The sequence below is a fragment of the Pistacia vera genome, unplaced genomic scaffold (assembly GCF_008641045.1).
Source record: "Pistacia vera cultivar Batoury unplaced genomic scaffold, PisVer_v2 Contig673, whole genome shotgun sequence".
In the NCBI taxonomy this organism is placed as follows: domain Eukaryota; kingdom Viridiplantae; phylum Streptophyta; class Magnoliopsida; order Sapindales; family Anacardiaceae; genus Pistacia; species Pistacia vera.
In genome coordinates, this window is record NW_022196527.1 from 480190 (window position 1) to 500529 (window position 20340).

At 34.4% G+C, this 20340-nt stretch overlaps 2 protein-coding genes across 2 annotated transcripts; one reads left to right on the forward strand and one right to left on the reverse strand.

The window, feature by feature from the left end:
* Window positions 1-13404: 13404 nt before the first annotated feature.
* Window positions 13405-16360, forward strand: LOC116113051 (phosphatidylinositol transfer protein 3). The gene is made up of 6 exons (XM_031399199.1): window positions 13405-13687; window positions 14552-14622; window positions 14953-15129; window positions 15232-15330; window positions 15411-15656; window positions 15762-16360. Exons 2-6 carry the CDS (start codon window positions 14557-14559, stop codon window positions 16044-16046), a joined length of 873 nt encoding a protein of 290 aa, XP_031255059.1. The 5' UTR covers window positions 13405-13687; window positions 14552-14556; the 3' UTR covers window positions 16047-16360.
* Window positions 16361-17809: 1449 nt separating this feature from the next.
* On the reverse strand, window positions 17810-19487 carry LOC116113066 (protein AE7-like 1). Its single transcript, XM_031399221.1, has 5 exons — window positions 19242-19487; window positions 19023-19128; window positions 18804-18903; window positions 18397-18442; window positions 17810-18062 (listed from the first exon to the last, which is right to left on the reverse strand). Exons 1-5 carry the CDS (start codon window positions 19351-19353, stop codon window positions 17956-17958), a joined length of 471 nt encoding a protein of 156 aa, XP_031255081.1. The 5' UTR covers window positions 19354-19487; the 3' UTR covers window positions 17810-17955.
* Between the last annotated feature and the right edge of the window lie 853 nt (window positions 19488-20340).

A 20340-nucleotide genomic window follows, 5' to 3' on the forward strand; every position in this document is an offset into this window, starting at 1 on the left:
TATTTATTAAAAAAAATTGTAGTTTAGTATAGCCAGAGGGAATTTGATTCAAACAATAATTTTTGTATTTCATTTCCGTAATTCTTTATTTAGACTTTTAACATTCTAAACTAGCAAATTTTGATCTTTAACTTCCTCTCTTTTTAGTTTTATTCTCATGCTTATCGACTTTGTCGGTTTTGAACGTTTGTAATTGGTTTTAATTTATTTGATAAAAAATTTTCCGAATGATGCTGTTGTTGAACATGGGTTAAAAACTGTTTTCATATTTTCTTTTTACCTTTTTTGAAAAATGGTTTTAAAGAACTAACTCTCTTATTTAATGTCTTATCACTACGTCATTCATACGAGCCATATACTTCTTATTGAATGGTAAACTTTTAGGTAGGACTACGGAAAATGGATTTTATTTGCGTACTCTAATTCAATTATTGAAAAGTTTTCATGATTAAGGGTGTTTTCTGCGGTTGAATTTAATAAATTAAATAATTTGAGACGTGGTCCATTCGTCGTAAAGATCTGTAAGCTCAAAAGGGTAAGAGCGCTCAATCCCTTTTCTTCGGGTTTGGGAGGATGGTGGTTCGAATCCACTCAGATCTATTGTTTGTTGCCAGAGCGGTGGGGTCTAAGGTTTTCTGCTTGTAACGAAGTTCGAAATTCGGACATCCGATCTCCTCTGTTTATGTAACAATAAAAGTCTGGAGCTTGGCTGAAGCTACAGTGGAGTAATGCTCAGTATTAATTTGACGGGGTTGTTAATATATAGGTGTAGAGTTAGAGATGTCATCATTATCGTACCCCCCATCGGCCGTGTTAGAGTTTATGCATGTAAGAAACTAGAGAGATTTTAATAGTAGTTCGGATGCTTAAAACGAATCTTATATCTACTGTTATTTTATTATTCTCTAGCTATTTTTATGATATTGCCTATAAGGCGTACAAAAATTGAGAAATGTTTTGCTTACAGAGAAAAAATAATAAAGCTCAAATGTTTGTCTAGCTCTTATATGCCTAGCCATCATTTTTTTGACGAAGAGAGGTGTCCATTTATACCTTTGAGGTCAATGTAATTAGTGTTTTTGTAAGTTGTCTTGACACATGAGGACCACTCCTTAATCTTTATCTTAAAATGAGATAGGATTAATATAAAATATCTCTTGGAGGCGGTTGGAGTTTTTGACAGTTAATATCACCTTATCTTTAAGTGCTTGTTAAACTCTGATTGGTGGTGCTGACATTATTGTGTATATTTGGCACAACAGAATCCCCTCAATTTTTGGAGTGCGCAATTGCACTTCAAAAACTCATGTCTTAGATCCAAATGGCTATCGCACTATAGGTTGTAGTCTCGAATTAAAAAGCTCAAACTATGCCTATTGCCTAGCATAATCGAGAGTTGAGAGCTAAAACTGTGATCTAAGAGCTCTGATGCGATCTGAAGCTCAGCATGATCTGATAATTGACATAAAATGTCCAGACAGTCCAGTAGATGAATTCCTAGAGAGAGCTGACGTTAGAAGCCCAAACGCACGGCTTAAAGGCCTTAAACGGACAAGCATATTTAAAATAGTCATAACTTTTGATCCGGGAGGAGTTTTGGAGCCCTAAGATATCCACGGAAAAGCTTGTTCCAAGCTTTACATCGTGGCAATTAGGAAACCCAGTTGAGGCCATTTTTGGGGCAAAAATCTACCGTTTTGGCATGTTTTAGGGCTATTTTGAGTTTTCTACGCGTTTTTTCTGACGCTGGCAGCTGGTCGCGATCTGAGAACCGAGAACTGATCGCGATTTGAGAGCCGAGAACATGACCTTTGTTTGCAATCTCAGTGTTAAGAGCTGATCGCGATTTGATAGGGGCTCAATTTGAGAGCTTGAGGCGTGCGATCTGAACGATCCACAGTGTGCGATCTCAAGCAAATGAGCAAGCTTATGAGCTCGATCAGACAGCATAAGATGCTCGATATGAAGCGCAAGGTGCTCGATATTAATTTGAGAACTCAAGAGCTCTTTGCGATTTGTCGGAGAGCACAAGTAGTTTGATCAGAAAGCATATAGCACAAAGAGTTTGATTAGAAAGCGCGAAGCTTGATCTGAGAACTCAAGATCAGCAATCGAAACGCTCAAAAGCTCGATTTGGGTGCTCGGAAGCATGATATGGCTGCTCGAAAGCGTGATCTAAATGATCTGAATGCGAGATCTTAACAATCTTGAACGCGCGATCTAAGTGCTTGGAAGCATGATCTGGCCGCTCGGAAGGGCGATCTAAATGATCTGAATGCGTGATCTCAACGATTTGGATGCTCGGAAGCACAATCTAAGAGCTTTGATGCGTGCGATCTGACCACACGATCTGAGAGCTCTGATGTGATCTGATCTATGATCTGGCCACGAGATTTGAGAGCTCTGATGCGTGTGATCTCTGATTTAACCACGCGATCTGAGAGTTCTGATGTGTTTGATCTGCAATCTGGCCACGCGATCTGAGAGCTCTGATGCGTTTGATATGCAATCTGACCACGAGATCTGAGAGCTCTTATGCGTGCGATCTGCGATCTGGCCATGCAATCTGAGAGCTTTGATATGTGCGATCTGCAATCTGATGGCTCTTATGCGTGCGATTTGTAATTTGGTCATGCGATTTGAGAGCTTTGATGCGTGCGATCTACAACCTGGCTACGCGATCTAAGAGCTCTGATGCATGCAATCTGTGATCTGGCAACACGATCTGAGAGCTCTAATGCGTGCGATCTGACCACGCGATTTGAGAGCTCTGATGCATGTGATCCGGCCACGTGATCTAAGAGCTCTGATGCGTGTGATTTGCGATCTGGCCACGCGATCTGAGAGCTCTAATACGTGCGATCTGCGATTTGAGAGCTCTAATGCATGTGATCTGCGATCTAGCGACACGATCTGAGAGCTCTGATGGGGAGCATGCTTCAGATTTTCACATCCGATAACGTGAAGATTTTGAGGCTTGTTGGAAAAACATGGAGAGTTGATGTGAATCATGCTCTATTTCTAACGCCAAACTGTTGATGCTTGATTTTGACACCAACGACTAACACGTGCAAAGTGTTAAGCTACTCTTAGAAATTATACGTGAATTATTCACGAGAAGTGTTTATGGTGCTAATATTATATATGTTTGATGAAACATAAATAATAGATTGACAAGAGAGATTTTTATAGTGGTTCGGATGCTTAAAGCGAATCCTACACCACTATTATTTTATTATTCTCTAGCTATTTTTCTAATATTGCCTATAAAGCGTACAAAAATGGAGAAATGCTTTGTTTACAGAGAAAAAAATAATAAAGCTCAAATGTTTGTCTGACTCTCATATGCCCAGCTAGCCCCTTTTTCACGAAAAGAGGTGTCCATTTATACCTATGAAGTCAATATAATAAGTGTTTTTGCAAGTTGTCTTGACGTATGGGGACCACTCCTTAATTTTTATCTTAAAATGAGATATGATTAATATAAAATATCTCTTTGAGGTGGTTTGGGTTTTTGACAGCTAATATTAGAGGTAGACATTTGGGATTGGGCCTAAAAGCCCAGTTCCAAAACTCGGTCCTAGGATCGGTCTTAAGAGGCCTGGTCCTGTGGAGGGCCCGGGCCTGGGACTGGTCCCAAATTTTGTTACATATTTTTGTTTTAGTCCTTTGTATAATTGCATAAAACCCCCTATAAATTTAAAACAAACAGAAATTATAGGGGTTAAAAGGAAATTTTACAAAATTTATTATAGAAAAAATCTCCAGGCCTAAAAAATTTATAAAATTTATAAATTTTACCCCTAAAAAATACTAAAAACCCTTTACAAAATTTTGTTTCGCCCCCAAAAATATAAAAAAAATCGATGGGGGAAAAATAAAATTTTCAGGCCCATAGGACTGGTCCTGGGCCCATAAGACCAGTCCTAAGGACCAGTCCGGGTCCTAGAGTTTCTCATGGGCCTGGGACCGGTCCCAAGCCCATGAGCGATGGGACCAGTCCCACAAGGACCAGTCTCAAACGGGCCTAGGCCTGGGCCTGCTTGGGACCGATCCGTGGCCAGCTTTAGCTAATATCACCTTATCTTTATTATTTTATTATTCTCTAGCTTTGTTTACAGTGAAAAAAATAATAAAGCTCAAATGTTTGTCTGACTCTCATATGCCCAGCTAGCCCCTTTTTCACGAAGAGAGATGTCCATTTATACCTTTGAGGTCAATATAATTAGTGTTTTTGCAAGTTGTTTTGACACATGGGGACCACTCCTTAATCTTTATCTTAAAATGAGATATGATTAATATAAAATATCTCTTGGAGGTGGTTTGGGTTTTTGACAGCTAATATTAGAGGTGGGCATTTGGGATTGGGCCCAAAAGCCTAGTCCCAAAACCCGATCCTAGGACCAAATTTTTTTACACATTTTCGTTTTAGTCCCTTGTATAATTGCTAAAACCCTCTATAAATTTTAAAATAAACATAAATTATAGGGGTTAAAAGAAAATTTTACAAAATTTATTATAGAAAAAATCTTCCAGGCCTAAAAAATTTATAAATTTTACCCCTAAAAAATACTAAAAACCCCCTACAAAATTTCGTTTCGCCCCTAAAATATAAAAAAAATCGATAGGGAAAATAAATTTTTCAGGCCCATAGGATCGGTCCTAGGACTGGTCCTGGGCCCTAGGACCGGTCCTATGGACCGGTCCGAGTCCTAGAGTTTCTCATGGGCCTAGGACCGGTCCCAGGCCCATGGTACCAGTCTCAAACGGGTCCAGACCTGGGCCTGCTTTGGACCGGTCCTTGCCCAGCTTTAGCTAATATCACCTTATCTTTAAATGCTTGTTGAACTCTTATTGATGATGCTACCATTAGTGTATTTTTGGCACAACAAGATGTGAGTTAAATTTAATAATCTTGTGACATCAAACTATCAGTTATTTTTCATATTGTTCACTTTTAAATTAAAGTCGTATGTTTAAACTAAAGTTTCTACTTTTTAAAGATTGTATCAAAAATTATTGAAAAATGTGGTTTGTAAAAAAATTGAATAATCCTATGTCATTTAAACAAACTGATATGAGAACCATGTATGCTTGATGTATCTTTCACTTTGATTTTTTCACATATATCTAATTTAAAATCATCTGATCATATAATAGGATATCAATATTTGTGAATTAATATGTAAAAGAAATTTATACATTTAATAATATATTTAAATAGTGTCTTGCTATATTTGCATTACATGGTCATTGTTCGATTTAACTTTGTCTTTTATGTTTTATTGTTGTATGAAACACATATTTTGCATGGTTTTAAAACCCAGGTCCGACTAGCCAGTCTGATCGGTCCGACTAGGAACTGGTCTCTAATTCGTTTCACTGAATGGCTAAAATCCGTTTTAGCCATTAGACTGAATTGACTCGAAGTTGAATCAACAGAACAGTACCAAGTCATCGATTCAATTGACGAATCAAAGAAACGATGATGTCAACATGACATCAAACACGTTATGTCAATATGACGTTAGCATAAAATTGATTAATTATTAGAGTTTTAAAATTTTATTATGTTATGTTAATGTCAGCATGATGTCACCAGTTGGACCCGTTGGCCAGACCGGTGGTCAAGGCCCATTCTAGGTATAAAAACATTGATATTTAATGTCCAATTATAACTCCTTTATAAGATGTACAGTTTTCTTTTGTTATTAATAAAATACTCACATAATTAAGTTCTTTAACTTAAAAAACTTTTAATTAAGTGTCGTATTAAGAAAATAATATTATTAATCACTGATAAAAAAAAAAAAAAAAAAAATTATGGCTATGTTACAGGAATACTCAACGGTTGTTAGTGAAAGATGAATAAAGTAGTGAAGAAGGTAGAGCAAGATGTAATTGGTCCGTCATATAAAAATTTGTTTCTAATTCTACTTCTCATATTGACAATTTGGTGTTTGCATAGATTCACCAAACACCTATTCTCTATCAGAATTTGCATTGAATTTCTTGCAAGCACTTTGAATACCTTTTTAATCAACCACTATCAAAAATATATCACAAGTTTTTTACTTTTTTTATACTACTAACAACAATATTTAAGGTAAAAAGAACATGTTAGTTAATTTTATTTGTCCATTAGTAATAATATTCTTAATCATAGTTCTTCTAAAAAATAAATTTATTACATCATCTGCACTATATTATTATTTAACGTTGTATTTGAACAAATTTTCTAGCTCGTCATTGTTCCTTTCCAGAAGACGACAGAGTTTAAAATTGAATTTACATGATTGACAAACAAAAAGAACATAACAAGTGATTCAAATAATACAAAAATCTATTTCTGCACAAGGATGTTTCCTTCCCTCTATCGACAACTTGAGTTGTTGGATCGAATCACATTCATATTCCAGACTATGAAATGTCTTGGCTTCTTATGAACATGTTCTATTCCACTGTCAAATTCTGGATAAACATGGGCATTCACATTCATATTCCATGATAAATCATAAATTTTAAACTCTCGTATCACTTCGAAATTAACTAGACAGCATATTGAAAACAATAATATTTCACTCACCAAAATCTTAATGTCCAACTCACTCAACTTGTTGTTTCCTCACCACTCCTTGTCTTTCGCCTCCCTCCTATCCCTTTTTCCTTAGTCGATCTAACTTCTTCTTTCTCCATTACTAAAATCCACTCAAATCTCCTAGATTTTCTTTCCTCTTTCACTCCACTCTCGGCTTCACTCTCCTCTATTTTAATTTTCCTTCACTTTTGATCATATAAATTATTATTTTATTCCTCTTAAACTCTAAACTCTAAACCTTAAACCCTTGATGGAGCTCTTACAGCCAAAACACCGTAACTTGCCTACAATCAAAGAACAATCCAAGCTTAAAAGATCAAGAAACGTGAATTGTTGGAAAATTGGGACAGGGTTTGAGAAGAAGAAACGACGTCTAGACTTTGACTGCCTTTATATACTCTATGTACACATTTACATTTTACATATTAATTCACACACACATTGATATGCTATTCAAATTAGATATATATGAAACAAATCATATAATAGCATATCAATGTTTGTGAATAAATATGTAAACGAAATTTATATATTTAATATTATTCATTTCATAATACATTTAAATAGTGCCTCACTATATTTGCATTACATGGTCATTATTCAATTTAACATTGTCTTTTATATTTTATTGTTGTATAAAACACATATTTTTTCATTGTTCTAAAACCTGGATCGGACTGGTTGGTCTAATTAGTCCGACTCAGAACTGATCTCTAATTCAGTCCACTGAATGACTGAAACCTGTTTTAGCCATTGGATCAGATTGACTCAAGGTTGAACTGGCAAAATGTTAAGTTGCTGGTTCAACTGCCGGGTCAGAGAACCATTATAATTTTTTTTTTTACTTTTTTTATTTCTTGAATTTGCATTGAACTTCTCTATCAAAGTTTGCATTGGATTTCTTGCAAGCACTTTGAATACTTTTTTAATCGACCACTATTAAAAAAAGATATCACAAGATTTTTTTTTTACTTTTTTTATATTACTAACAACAATTACCAATTTATAAAATTTTACTTTTTGTGACCAAGCTATGTGATTGCCTTGACTTCAAATATTGTTGTCAATAAGTTGAAGGGCTCTAAACCCCACCCGTTTAACCAAGTTATTTTATTGTATTTTATCCTTTCCTTTTATTTGTTTTATTTGTTGACAATTGGGTGTCTGACTGATTGAAAATTATGGATTTGTGTAATTGTTTCTTAGTTTTTCTTTTTGGAAGATTTACTGTGATTTTCGACATCTGGGTTATATTGATTTATATCATTTTAGTATAAATCATTTCTTTTTAAACTATAAATTTTTAAATAAAAAAAAAAAAAACCCGATCTCAGCCCTTCTAAAAAATAATATTTTTTGTTGATGCGAGATTTTGCACCAACGAAACGCACGTGTGAAATGTTGTGGGAGGCCCCGAAATCACACGTGAAAGTAATGAGTAGAAGATAGTAAATGCAATAGAGACAATTTTTAAAGTGGTTCGGATGCTAAGGTAGCAAATCCTACGTCCACTGCTAGCTTTAATATTGATGATATGAGTCAGGTCGCTATTGCCTGATTGCGTTACAATACATAATACAGGTACCAATTGATAAAAAGAGAGTGTAACTTAATCAGCGAAAATGTGCGAATCCCTTTAATGAAGGATGAATTCCGTAATTTAAACAGATGGCCTAGGAAATCACACTAAATGCGAGTGGTGAGATTATCCCGAGCAAATCCTTTTTTAATGTCACTTGCCACATGACCAGAGTGAATTTTGCGCGATTTGATGAGAGGGAGATGGATAGTGGAGCACCAAAGCCTCCTGACTAGCATGACGGTCGCCCACTATCTACGACGCAGACGGTGGCTGTTCCAATTGATTGACTTTGCGGGCTAAAGGTCCTGACGTCGGTCTTTATATTTTTAGGTTAACATTTTATCATAGTTCTTCTAAAAAATCAATACAAAATCATATAAAAAATCAATAGGCAGTAAATTTTTATCTGTATGTAATGAAACTATATATGATCGTCACTCAAAACATGATATAATTAAAAAATACTAAAATCTTAATAATAAGTTTTCAAAACTATTGTTTTTATTAAATCATCTGCACTATATTATTATCCAACATTATATCTGAACAAGTTTTCTGGCTCGACGGAGTTTAAAATTGAATTCACATCATTGACAAACAAACAAACCAAAAAAATGATTAAACTAAAATTCAAGAATAGAGCAACTTTTTTACTTGTGAATGATTCAAATAATACAAAAATCTATTCCTTCGCGAAGACTTTTCCTCTCCTCTGTCGACAATTTGAGTTGTTGGATCGTATTATAACCACTGGAATTCTTTCTAAAGCTAAAAAACTTGCTGACGAATCCAAAACTTTTCCTCTTCTTTCGTCCATCGCCGCTATTGACCTTGCCGCCGTTGCTTAACTTCTTATAACCTGCAACTTTATCACATTCTGCAGATACATATTCTGAACGAAGAAGAGAGTTGTTTGATTTTTCAAAGCTTAATGAAAAACCTTTTTCCACTTTAAAGCTTCTGTTCATCTTCATTGTAGTCCTGCTAAATTAATGAAAAACCCTTTTCCACAGAAATAATCGAATGATTAATAAAATAGACGAATAGCGTCAATGTTTTTTTAAGCTAGTAGGGTTGTGTTGAATACAAACAGATTCGTTTTATTTTGAAACCAAGTCGTGTTATTAAGTATGCTTTCACTGGTTTGTATTAAGCCACCATAACAACCCGCATAAGAGTTTCTCTATTCTAGGAGCCTTGGAGTTTGACTGTTTGAGGGATAGATAAATTTCAGTTGCATTCTAACAATTAAAATTGTCCATGTTTAGAATTTATCTTGTGACCAACTTTAGTTGGATGAGAAAATCGTTGAAGAAATGCCGTAATCCTTCTGAGTTTTTTAGACGCATTCTAGATCCTATCTAAAAGGAGGTTAAATAACATAAAATTACATAATTAACTAAATACCTAAGTCTGTTATTTGCCTATTTTTATTTTTTTATAATCGCAAAGTTAGACTCAAATCAAATCCACCCATTTGTAGTTTATGTTCTCATGAGTAGAGGTGGAACAAATGGGCCGGGTTAGGCGGGTCAACCCTAACCCAGCCTGTATTAAAGAGGGTTCAACCCGGACTGTCAAAATGGCGGGCCGAGTTGAACCCAACCCGCATGCAACCCCCACGCGGGCCGGGTTGCTATATGGCAACCCAGCGACCCGCAGGTTGCAATTTTGTCCTTTCTAAGAAAGGACCGCCAACCCGTCGGGTTGACCCGTGGGTTGGCTAAAAAAAATTTAAAAAAAAACTTAAATTAATTTGGTTTTTTAATTCCCCTTTTACCCTTGAAATATAACCGTTTTGTAGTAGTTGGAGGGGTTTTTTTCATCATTTTATTTTCCCAGTTTTTTCTATAAATTGACCCTAAACTCTCATATTTTCTCACAACTCAAATTCTCTCATTCTCTCTAATCTTTAATCTTTATTCTCTCAATTATTCTCTTAATCTCTTTGTTATCAATTTACTTTTCCACCTTTACTCATGAGTAATATGATTCCTTCGAAGGTCAAGGAGCTAGTTTAATGTTAATCACCTGATGGAGCAAACTTTGAGTTGAGGAGATGCAAAAAAGTTATAAATAAAATTATGTCTTGAAAATCATACTCTTAGGGATGTAATTCTTGATAAAAATGGCCTAAAAATGAAATATTTAACCTCAAGGGGTTGATCCGGTGGTCAATGGAGATTTGTTTCTTTCCTTTAATTCCTGAGTTCAAACCTTAGAATCAGCTACCACAATAACATTGTAGCTAAGTATATGTAAATTGACTCGGATACTCCGATCACTAAAAAAAAAGAAATATTTATGCAGATTATATTTAGGATGTCAATAATTATATATATATATATAAAAAAGACCTTATAATTATTTGGAATTTTTTTTTTTTTAGCATAGGCAGGTTTAATATTCTTGGATCATACTTTTCGCTTCACTTTGAGATGAAGTACGTTATTACTAAGACTCGGGTATCTGAGTTTCATTGTAATGATAGACTTGAAGACTACACCTAAGACTCAGGTCTTTCTGTAAATTTAAAATGGAAAACAAAAAAAGAGGAAGAAGGTTATTATCAGTAATAAGCGAATATATCAAATTGTCTCGGCATCTTTACGCGGAATATCATATTTAGTGGCAGGCGGCAGTATGCAGAATAGTATGCGACGGTCCCCGCTCTAGTAAATAATAAGATAAAGACGTAGTGAGGCAGAGTTTAATTGAAAAGAAAGGTCAATAATAATCGAGTAATTTATGTTATTTAATGCTCAGTTTTTTATTTATTCATTTAATTTTTTGGATGATTAAAGTATTCGAGTCAGTTTGTACGTGTATTTCAACTTAATCCCTCAGAACCCGAAAGTTGACGATCAAGTAACTTCTTTCGTGACCACCTTTATTATGATCTATAAAGACTCAAACTTAGGAGTTCATGAAACCTCTTTTTTATTCTTTTACTATCAAACCACCTAGTGATAGGTAATACTCAATTTATTTGATTTATACACTAGTATTATTATTTGAAGCTACATCACCTTTACGGCTCTACCTAAGTATGAATATTGCACCACCTCCTACCACCGCTGTACAAGAGATAAAACACCTTGTTTTCTTTAATTCCTTGTGTCAGTAAACTTGTTCTGCAATGATTAAGGCCTAGTTTCATTGAACAAAAATTACAAAATTGAAATATAACTTGAATGCATTGCTTGAAATGGTTAAGTTTAGTACCATAAAAAAATAAAATTTAAAAAAAAGATACCTTGTAGTTGTGGAGTCCCAGTTTTATGAAGAACGGTCGATAAAGATATCAGCAGCTTGACTGAATGTGTACGAAATTATGAATAAAGACTATATACTAGGGATGAGCGATTCCGGGTACCCTGTATTTTTCGGAGGAACCGAAACCGGAACCGCACAGTACAGGTTTCCCAAAAAAGGAACCGGAACCGGAACCGCACAGTGCAGGTTCTTCAATTCAAGGAACCGGAACCTAAAATGCAGGTTTCGGTTCTTTTCCAGGGTACCCTGTAAAAAATCAATTACCCCCTTATTAGTTTAAAAAATAACAAAAACACCTTATAAGTTTACAAATACACCCCTAACAAATTTTCATTATTCATTCATTTGTGTCCAATATAACTCATAACCTATAATCTCTAAGCAACACTTGAATTCAATCAATTCATCACAATTCACATAAAATTCGTCAATCAAAACCAAAACAAAAACAATTATTCGTCATACTACAATGTTATAATTAATTAAGTAATATACTATTTAATTATAATGTAATATTATAATTAATTAAATTGTTAATCATTTAATTAAGTATTGTAATATTGTTTATAATAGAATGTTATAATTAATTAAATAATCATACCATAAATTTATAATATAATGTTATTATTAATAAAATTATAATAATTTGANTTTTAAGGGCATTTTAGTCTTTTCACTATTAATAAACAGTAATAAACAGAAATCACTAACAGAACATGACAGAAATTACCTATTTGTCATTTCAAAACCTTTTGAGTACCAACTTATCGTTTCGATAAATCTTGGATATCTGTAAATCGTTCTCCCTTGAAGAGTATTATAATCAACTGATAACTCGAATTAAGCACAGTCCTGTAAAGCAACTGGGAATACACGCCAATGCCCTCTCAATGCATTGCTTTTTCTGTAGTTTACTTTCACATTTTAATGAAACAATCAGCTGGCCTTGGGTAACCCAATCACATTGAAGTCTTCAGCTGTGGACTTCTACCAGATTTTATGCGTTTTGTGATTCAAACAAATTATGAATATGACTTTGTATTGGATCCTTCCCAACTATGTCAGATAAATCCAATTCCAAATTCTAGAAAAAAAACACTTTTCCAAGTCCAACATGTTTAAAAAGTAAGCACGTGGGTCCAAATCCCACCGTTAATGACGACTTAGTCAAAACCATCCACTAAAGGCGCTCTAATTTTCAAGAGTCAATCTAATTGATCACTATAAAGATTTTATAAAGATTTTTGAATTAAATTGCCTTACAAGAAATGAAAAAAAATATTATTTTAAATTTAAAAGAGGATCATCATTGATAATGTGAATTTGATGAATTTGAATGAACGGCTCAAAGATTGAAAAGCATTTCAATTACATGCCACCAAAAATAACAAAACCTAAAAGGATTGGTTTAGTGGTTAAAAAGTTTACTCTCTTAATTGATTTCTTGAGTTTAAATCATCTTGGGACTACTTGTCATATTTATGGCTTACCTGAAACATTTGATTTGTAGGGTATTCAATAAACCTTGAAAATTAGTTGAAGTGTGCACAAATTGGCCCGAACATCATGATTATCTAAAAAAAAAAAAAAAAAAAACCCACCTTAGGGTTACTTATTATATTTGTGACTTACTTGAAATATTGGACTTGTAAGGTGTTTAATAGACCTCGGAGATTAGTTAAAGTGTGCTCAAACTGGCTCGGATACCCTAATTATTAAAATAAAAATAAAAATTAATGACAACATTAGTGCTAAATAAATGAAAGGAGCTTTTATTTACTAATAATTTGTGAAAGGAATTGTGGTCCAATCCACGAACATAACATTATTTAGAGGATCACAAACATAGCATCAATTACTACAGCTAGAATTCCATTCAAGGAGAAGGAACAAAAGTAAGCCAAGAAAGAAAGAAATGCAATGTAGGCCCCATTAAAATTTGCAGAAAATTAATGCCAACATTGCGGACGCACCAATGTACCAACTTTACCAAGTCCGGCACACACTAGTTCCCACCTTAAATAAATTAAGTTAGCCTTCAACCAACAGACTCTCCCTCCTTTTCATCCTCTTTCTGCTCAACCAAACCAATTTAATGAAACTATTCTGTACAGTAACTTACTATTAAAGCATCTATATATCTTTCTGTAACTTTGTCTTTCACTCCACATCACAAAATATTTTCTTTTGAATTGTTCTCGTATAATATTGACGGTTAATTGCTTCACCAGGTGCGTTTGTCTGCTCAATCTTCTAGTCTCCAACAAACTGAAACTAAAAATTTTGTAGTTTTTTTTTTTTTTTTTGGTTCTATTGAATGAATGAAAGTTGACTTATGTATATATAATGAATCGGCTTTTTGTTTGCATATTTGGACTGGATTAGCTGCTTCCCTCAGTGCTTGTTTTAATCATTTATGTCCTGTTTTATTTAAGTTCTTGAGAATGTGTTGTGTCAAGAATAGATCCACTGAATTTTGTTCTTTGTTTGATCTCACAAGTTGTGATCAAATTTTGAGTTTGATGGTTCCTTAGACACCGCTTTTGATTGTAAGATGTTGAATAAGTGAAGGACTCTGATTTTGATTAGATTCACAGTATGGATTCGATTATCTTATTCAACTGATAATCCTGTCTCTCTGTCCTGAAATTTTGTGAATGACTTGAAAGTCTGTTTGTTTATATTTCTAATCGTTGATACAATTACTTTGAGACATTTGTGTCTTAATTCTTGGGCTAGGCTATGTGGGGTGAGAGGAGGTTTGGTGCCTTAATTCTTATGGTAGCCTATAAGGGAACTGGCCAACTGTTGCCATGTTGTCGTTACAGCGACAACAACAGCGACAATTATGATCAACCCGCCTATTCTCATCTCATGAATATTTAACTATTTAATAATTGGTAATTAACTGTGAGAAAATTATCAGTGAATGGGGAAATGAATTGAGTTGTAAGTGACTATAATGGTGAAAATGTGTATTAATTTATCATACATTGTAGTTGTTGATGGAAAGGTTTTTATTCACTTGAGGTAGGATGAATTCCTACAATATTTGCGCATACTGATGTGCATGTTTAATTTGCTGCTACTTTCAGTAAGCATGTTTCTTCGGAGAAGGCAATCTCAGAATCTCCAGGAGAATTGTTCTGAAGAGCGAGAAGCCAAGGTAATAAGCTGAACAGACTCTTTAAGCTTTTGTTTTTGTATATTTGATACTTTTGAGTAAGACAATTTGATTGCTGATCTTCTTTATTTTCTAAATTGCCCAAGAATACCAGTCATTAACCTCTGTGGAAATGTCATACCGTTCAGTATCCATGAAAAAGAAAATATTTTTTAACTTATAAATTCAGCTGTGTTTCTGGTGTAGTCCTTGGGAAATAAAAAAATCTAAAACAAACTCCAGTTTTTTAATTCAATTTCCATAATTCTACTTGAATGAAGGTGTTTTCAGAATGTAAAAATTACAGACCAACAACATTTATTCTGGAAGCAGGTCAAGGAACTCAGAGCCGCTCTTGGACCTCTATCTGGACGTAGTTTGAAGTTCTGCACTGATGCCTGCCTCAGGAGATATTTGGAAGCTCGAAACTGGAATGTTAATAAGGCAAGGAAAATGTTGGAAGAGACACTTAAGTGGAGGTCAGCTTATAAGCCTGAAGAAATTCGCTGGGTATGTAATGAATCTAGACGTTATTCTTGTTTTGTCTTATCATATATTTGGCAGATAATGTCTTCCTACTAATTACACGGACGTATATATGTGATTGTACAGAATGAGGTAGCCCATGAAGGTGAGACTGGGAAAGTATCCAGAGCAAATTTTCATGATCTATTCGGAAGGACTGTACTTATAATGAGGCCTGGGAAGCAGGTTCGCGCTATGAATTATTTTTTCCTTAGTAAATTACCCAATACGTTTAACTTCTTAGTTTTCTCTTTTATTTTGTGTAGAACACATCATCTGGAGAAGGTAATGTCAAGCATCTGGTCTATCTTCTTGAAAATTCTATCCTTAATCTTGCCGAGGGTCAAGAGCAAATGTCCTGGCTGATTGACTTTACTGGCTGGACAATGAACACCAACATCACCATCAAGACAATTCATGAAATAATTTACGTTTTACAGAATCACTACCCCGAGAGGCTAGCCATTTCCATTCTCTATAATCCTCCAAAGTTTTTTGAATCAATTTGGAAGGTTTGAGCTCCTGCCTGAATTAATCTTTGTTTATCTTGATATATATGAACTGAACAGTGCTTATCATTGAAACCAAAACTTCTTGCTACTTTCTTTCTTTTATAGGTGATCAAGTACTTTCTGGACCCAAAAACATCTGAGAAGGTGAAGTTTGTTTACACAGATGATAAAAATAGTGTGGAGTTCATGAAGTCATTGTTTGATGTTGAAAATCTTCCAAGTGAGTTTGGAGGAAAAGCCACACTAAACTATGACCATGAGGAGTTCTCACGATTGATGGCACAGGATGATGTGAAGACTGCCAAGTTCTGGGGATTTGATGAGAAGCCCTTCCAAATTATGGAGAGCCGTTCACAGGCCGAGGTGGCACTGAGTTCACCTGCCTTGTGATATATCTATGAAACTTAAGAAATGTCAAAATGCAGCAACCTGGATTTGGTCATTTGATGCAAATTTTAATTAGTATCTAATTTACTAATACAACTGAAATTGATATCCAGTTTCTTTCTGATGACGAGAATAGTTCATTTGTTCTGCTTATTGCTACTAATGTGAAGAAAGAGCATCTTTATAGTCATTAAATTTTTTTGGTTTGGTGATGTTTCCACTTCAAAGATTAACAAAATGTAAGGTTTGTTTCAGCCTAATGAATGAATGCTTATCAGGAGGCATAGCAAATATAATTAGAAACAATATCTTGTAGGCTTCAAAGTGCTGCTACCCATTCAGCTCTACATTATACATTTTTTATTTTTTTTGGATAAGTCCGAGTCAATTTACATGCACCTTAACTAATTCCTAAAGTCCATTGAACACAATACATTTTACATTGAATCGATCAAATACAATAGCATCTACTATATTCTAGTTCAACAGCATTAATGATTATTAACAAAACGGTTATTTTAATTATTGTTTATGACATCACTTAATATAAAATGAATTTATTGTTTTTGAAAAGCAATATACTCCTAGAGTTACTAAAAAAAACCCTCAAAAATATCAAAATCCCCTGTTAGGAATATTTAGTACTTTTCGGAAATAAGATAACTTCCATATTAGACGATCTCAAAAGAGAAACGAAGTATTGGTGCAAGTGTAAACTCCTCCAACTTTGTTCATGATGAAAACGCTTTTGGCTGTCTATATCCAACTAGAACACCGGCTGCCATTTGCTGCAGCCTTATCTTTCCTTTCCCCAGTGCAGAATTCTGATAAACTTCTTTTATGACCATACTCAGTATAACACTAGAAAAGATGGGATGATAATCATACATCTTTCCTTTAGGCAGTGCAGAATTCTAATTAATTTCTTTTGACCAAACTCATTGTAAAACTAGAAAAGATGATCGATAATCGTACTTTCGAGAATTTATCAAACAATAAAGTTAGGAAACTTTATACTTTTCTGAAGCCACTAACAAAATCAAGCATCGAAGTTTAGCTAGACAAATGTGTGCCATATCAAGGATGGCTCATACACAGGTAGACTTTTGTAAACTGTTACAAGTTATGAGAGAGAATGATGCCTGCAGTCAAATGCATTTCCCCTACAAATCATCTTCTACCCTTCTTAGGTTCACATTTAAATTTTCATATTACATATACATTTATACTTTTCTGAAGCCACTAACAAAATCAAGCATCGAAGTTTAGCTAGACAAATGTGTGCCATATCAAGGATGGCTCATACACAGGTAGACTTTTGTAAACTGTTACAAGTTATGAGAGAGAATGATGCCTGCAGTCAAATGCATTTCCCCTACAAATCATCTTCTACCCTTCTTAGGTTCACATTTAAATTTTCATATTACATATACATTTATACTTTTCTGAAGCCACTAACAAAATCAAGCATCGAAGTTTAGCTAGACAAATGTGTGCCATATCAAGGATGGCTCATACACAGGTAGACTTTTGTAAACTGTTACAAGTTATGAGAGAGAATGATGCCTGCAGTCAAATGCATTTCCCCTACAAATCATCTTCTACCCTTCTTAGGTTCACATTTAAATTTTCATATTACATATACATACCTATGAGCTTATATATCTCTAACCAAAACCGAGGGATTCATAAATGCATCATGCAAGCCAACACGAAAAAGAAGACATACAACAAGGGTAAATTGCAGTCGTCAAATCAAATTCAAATTACAACAAAATCACATCTTATTGCATTCATCCACAATTGCTGGTTACTCTGTACAGTGGTCTTTGTGCAGCAGCTGAGAGCACTCATCGACAAAGTTCATTGGGGTAGAGGCACTCATCGACAAAGTTCATTGGAGTAGAGGCACTCATCGACAAAGTTCATTGGAGTAGAGGCACTCATCGACAAGCTGGCGAAGATTAGGATTTTCTAAAGCAGCTGCAACTCTCTCTTTATCATTCAACTGCTTATTAACTGCAGAAGTGACAACTTACAAATTTCAGGAATAGTTTAGGGAGACTTGAATGGGATGTAATTTCGATTGAGCTAAATATATTGAACTAGAAATGATAACGCAACAGAGCTGTTCTGCCTATGTGGCAAAGACATGTAATTGCATGAACATGTGATGAAAATTAAATTGGCGAGTGAATTAAAAGAAATATATGAAGAAAAAATATTTGATTATCTTTCACACTAATAATTTATGACAGAAATGGCCTGTTCATGAAAAGTATCTATTCTTTGACAAGATTCAATTACATTATTAAGATTGTTGGATGGCAACATAGAAAGTAGTCCATTTTACCTGATTCTTCATCGGCATGAGATCCTGGGGCTACCTTGATGTCAAGCTGCAATGTATTAACACACTCATAAACAATTAACCATGATCAATGCACGATGCAATATGTTGAACATTTCTCAATTACAATATTAAGTATGTTGAACATTTTCCTTTTGCAGTATAAACCAAATTAAGCAACGGAAAATGTTTGCATCCATAACAGTTGAGGAAATTTCATAACAAATTCTATAATGATGGGCATCTACTTACTAACAACAGGTAAGCAGACGATAAAGCTTAGAGTCTTAGACCCATTCGAGTTCCTATTTTCTATCATATGAGAAAGCCCAGAGAAAAAAGCAAAGTTCTTCAAATTATTAATTCATTATATAATCAACAAAACCACAAAAGTTCATATACAAACTGACCTTGAAATGTTGAGGGAAACACTCTTTTAGTTTTTCTCTCAAGCACAGACCAATCACTGTTGCCATACTACAATGTTGAATTGTAGGAGTGAAAGTTATCCTGAAAAATTAAACCATATTTACATAATTTAGCTTAAATATAATCCAAATATCCTAAAACTAAAATTAAATTTATATTCTTAAATAACTTTGATAAAATTGAAGAATTAAAACACTCACAAAATACGCCCACGAGTCTCGTCAACGCTGATAGATTCTTCAGACAGAACACTGAGCTGTTCTAGTGAGTACGGATGCTCTGGATCTCTTATATCTCTCACATAATTTAACATTGTGAGTTAAAGATCAACATTTCTGTTCCAAACATCAAATTAAAAACGAATAAAAGAAGATAGAATTAAAAAATAATAATAATGAAATAATATATATAAAGGATATCATATATTTCGAGAGGATCAACGAAATCATCGCTGTGATGTTCTTCGTTGCGGGGGATCCTTTCCTTCCTAGCGTGGACAACTGGGTTCGCATTGATCAGACCAAGAGTCATCTCTTCTCACTGACTCTCTCTCTCTCTCTCACTCACTCTGCTCGTCTCTCTATTTCATTCTCGTTTCTTCTTCTTCTGTTGTTAACTGTTTAGTTCACGGACTTTGGTCCATATCGGACGGTGAGAGTGCTTTTGGACTTTTACTATTGATTAATGGAATTCTCGTCCCAACCACAGCCTGACACGTCACTTTGCTTTTTCGTGTCTGGTGTGGATGTGTTTTTACGGCGCCCATAGTTTACGCGTCTTCCACTGTAGTCATCTGGCGCTTCCAAATTTGCCACCTCATCACATTCATCCACTGTATATAATGATATTAACCTGTAGAGTAACATTAACCCTGTTTAACCATCGCTGGTGACGTGATGGTAATGTAAGAAACGATTTAACATGAGTTTTTAAATTCAAGTCCGGTCACTGAGAGACGGATTTCATTTTAGGAGCCTAATGGATTAATTGAAGTGTTTATATTATAAATTATGTAATATTATATCATTTAACTTATAATATATCATTTTAGCTTATAATTGGAATCTAAAATTAGGACACATAATAACAAAACAAAATTGTATCTTTAAGAAGAGATAGGGTTTTATTTAGAGAATTTATTGAGTTTTACGGTTCTATTTTGAATAATACAATCTATACTAACTCAAACTCAAAATTTTAATTATATCAATTAATTCTTGAATTAATATGATTTGACTAGTACAAATAACATTGTCTTTCAATTTTTTTGAAATGGTACGTAATAATGTGCGGCCCATCTGGAAAAGAACAAATAACCCAGTCCAACTGGTTCTCTTAGCTTACAATAATACCTCACAGGCTCGCATCAGTTCCTAGCTTAAAATTTGCTTTTTATTCTCATCTTCTCCTTATTATAGGATTCGGATTCCTCAGTTCTCATTACTACATGTTTTCAGTTTCCCCTTTCCCTGGTTCTCCTGTATTAGAAACTCAGAATCATGATGGATACTCTCAACA

Coding starts and splice junctions, on each gene's coding strand:
- LOC116113051 (XM_031399199.1), top strand. CDS start 14,557: ATGTTTCTTCGGAGAAGGCAATCTCAGAATCTCCAGGAGAATTGTTCT. Junction 15,331..15,410: donor TAATGAGGCCTGGGAAGCAG/GTTCGCGCTATG, acceptor TATTTTGTGTAG/AACACATCATCTGGAGAAGG. Junction 15,657..15,761: donor TTTTTGAATCAATTTGGAAG/GTTTGAGCTCCT, acceptor TTTCTTTTATAG/GTGATCAAGTACTTTCTGGA.
- LOC116113066 (XM_031399221.1), bottom strand. CDS start 19,353: ATGACTCTTGGTCTGATCAATGCGAACCCAGTTGTCCACGCTAGGAAG. Junction 19,129..19,241: donor TGATCCTCTCGAAATATATG/ATATCCTTTATA, acceptor TCACAATGTTAA/ATTATGTGAGAGATATAAGA. Junction 18,443..18,803: donor GTTTCCCTCAACATTTCAAG/GTCAGTTTGTAT, acceptor AATACATTGCAG/CTTGACATCAAGGTAGCCCC.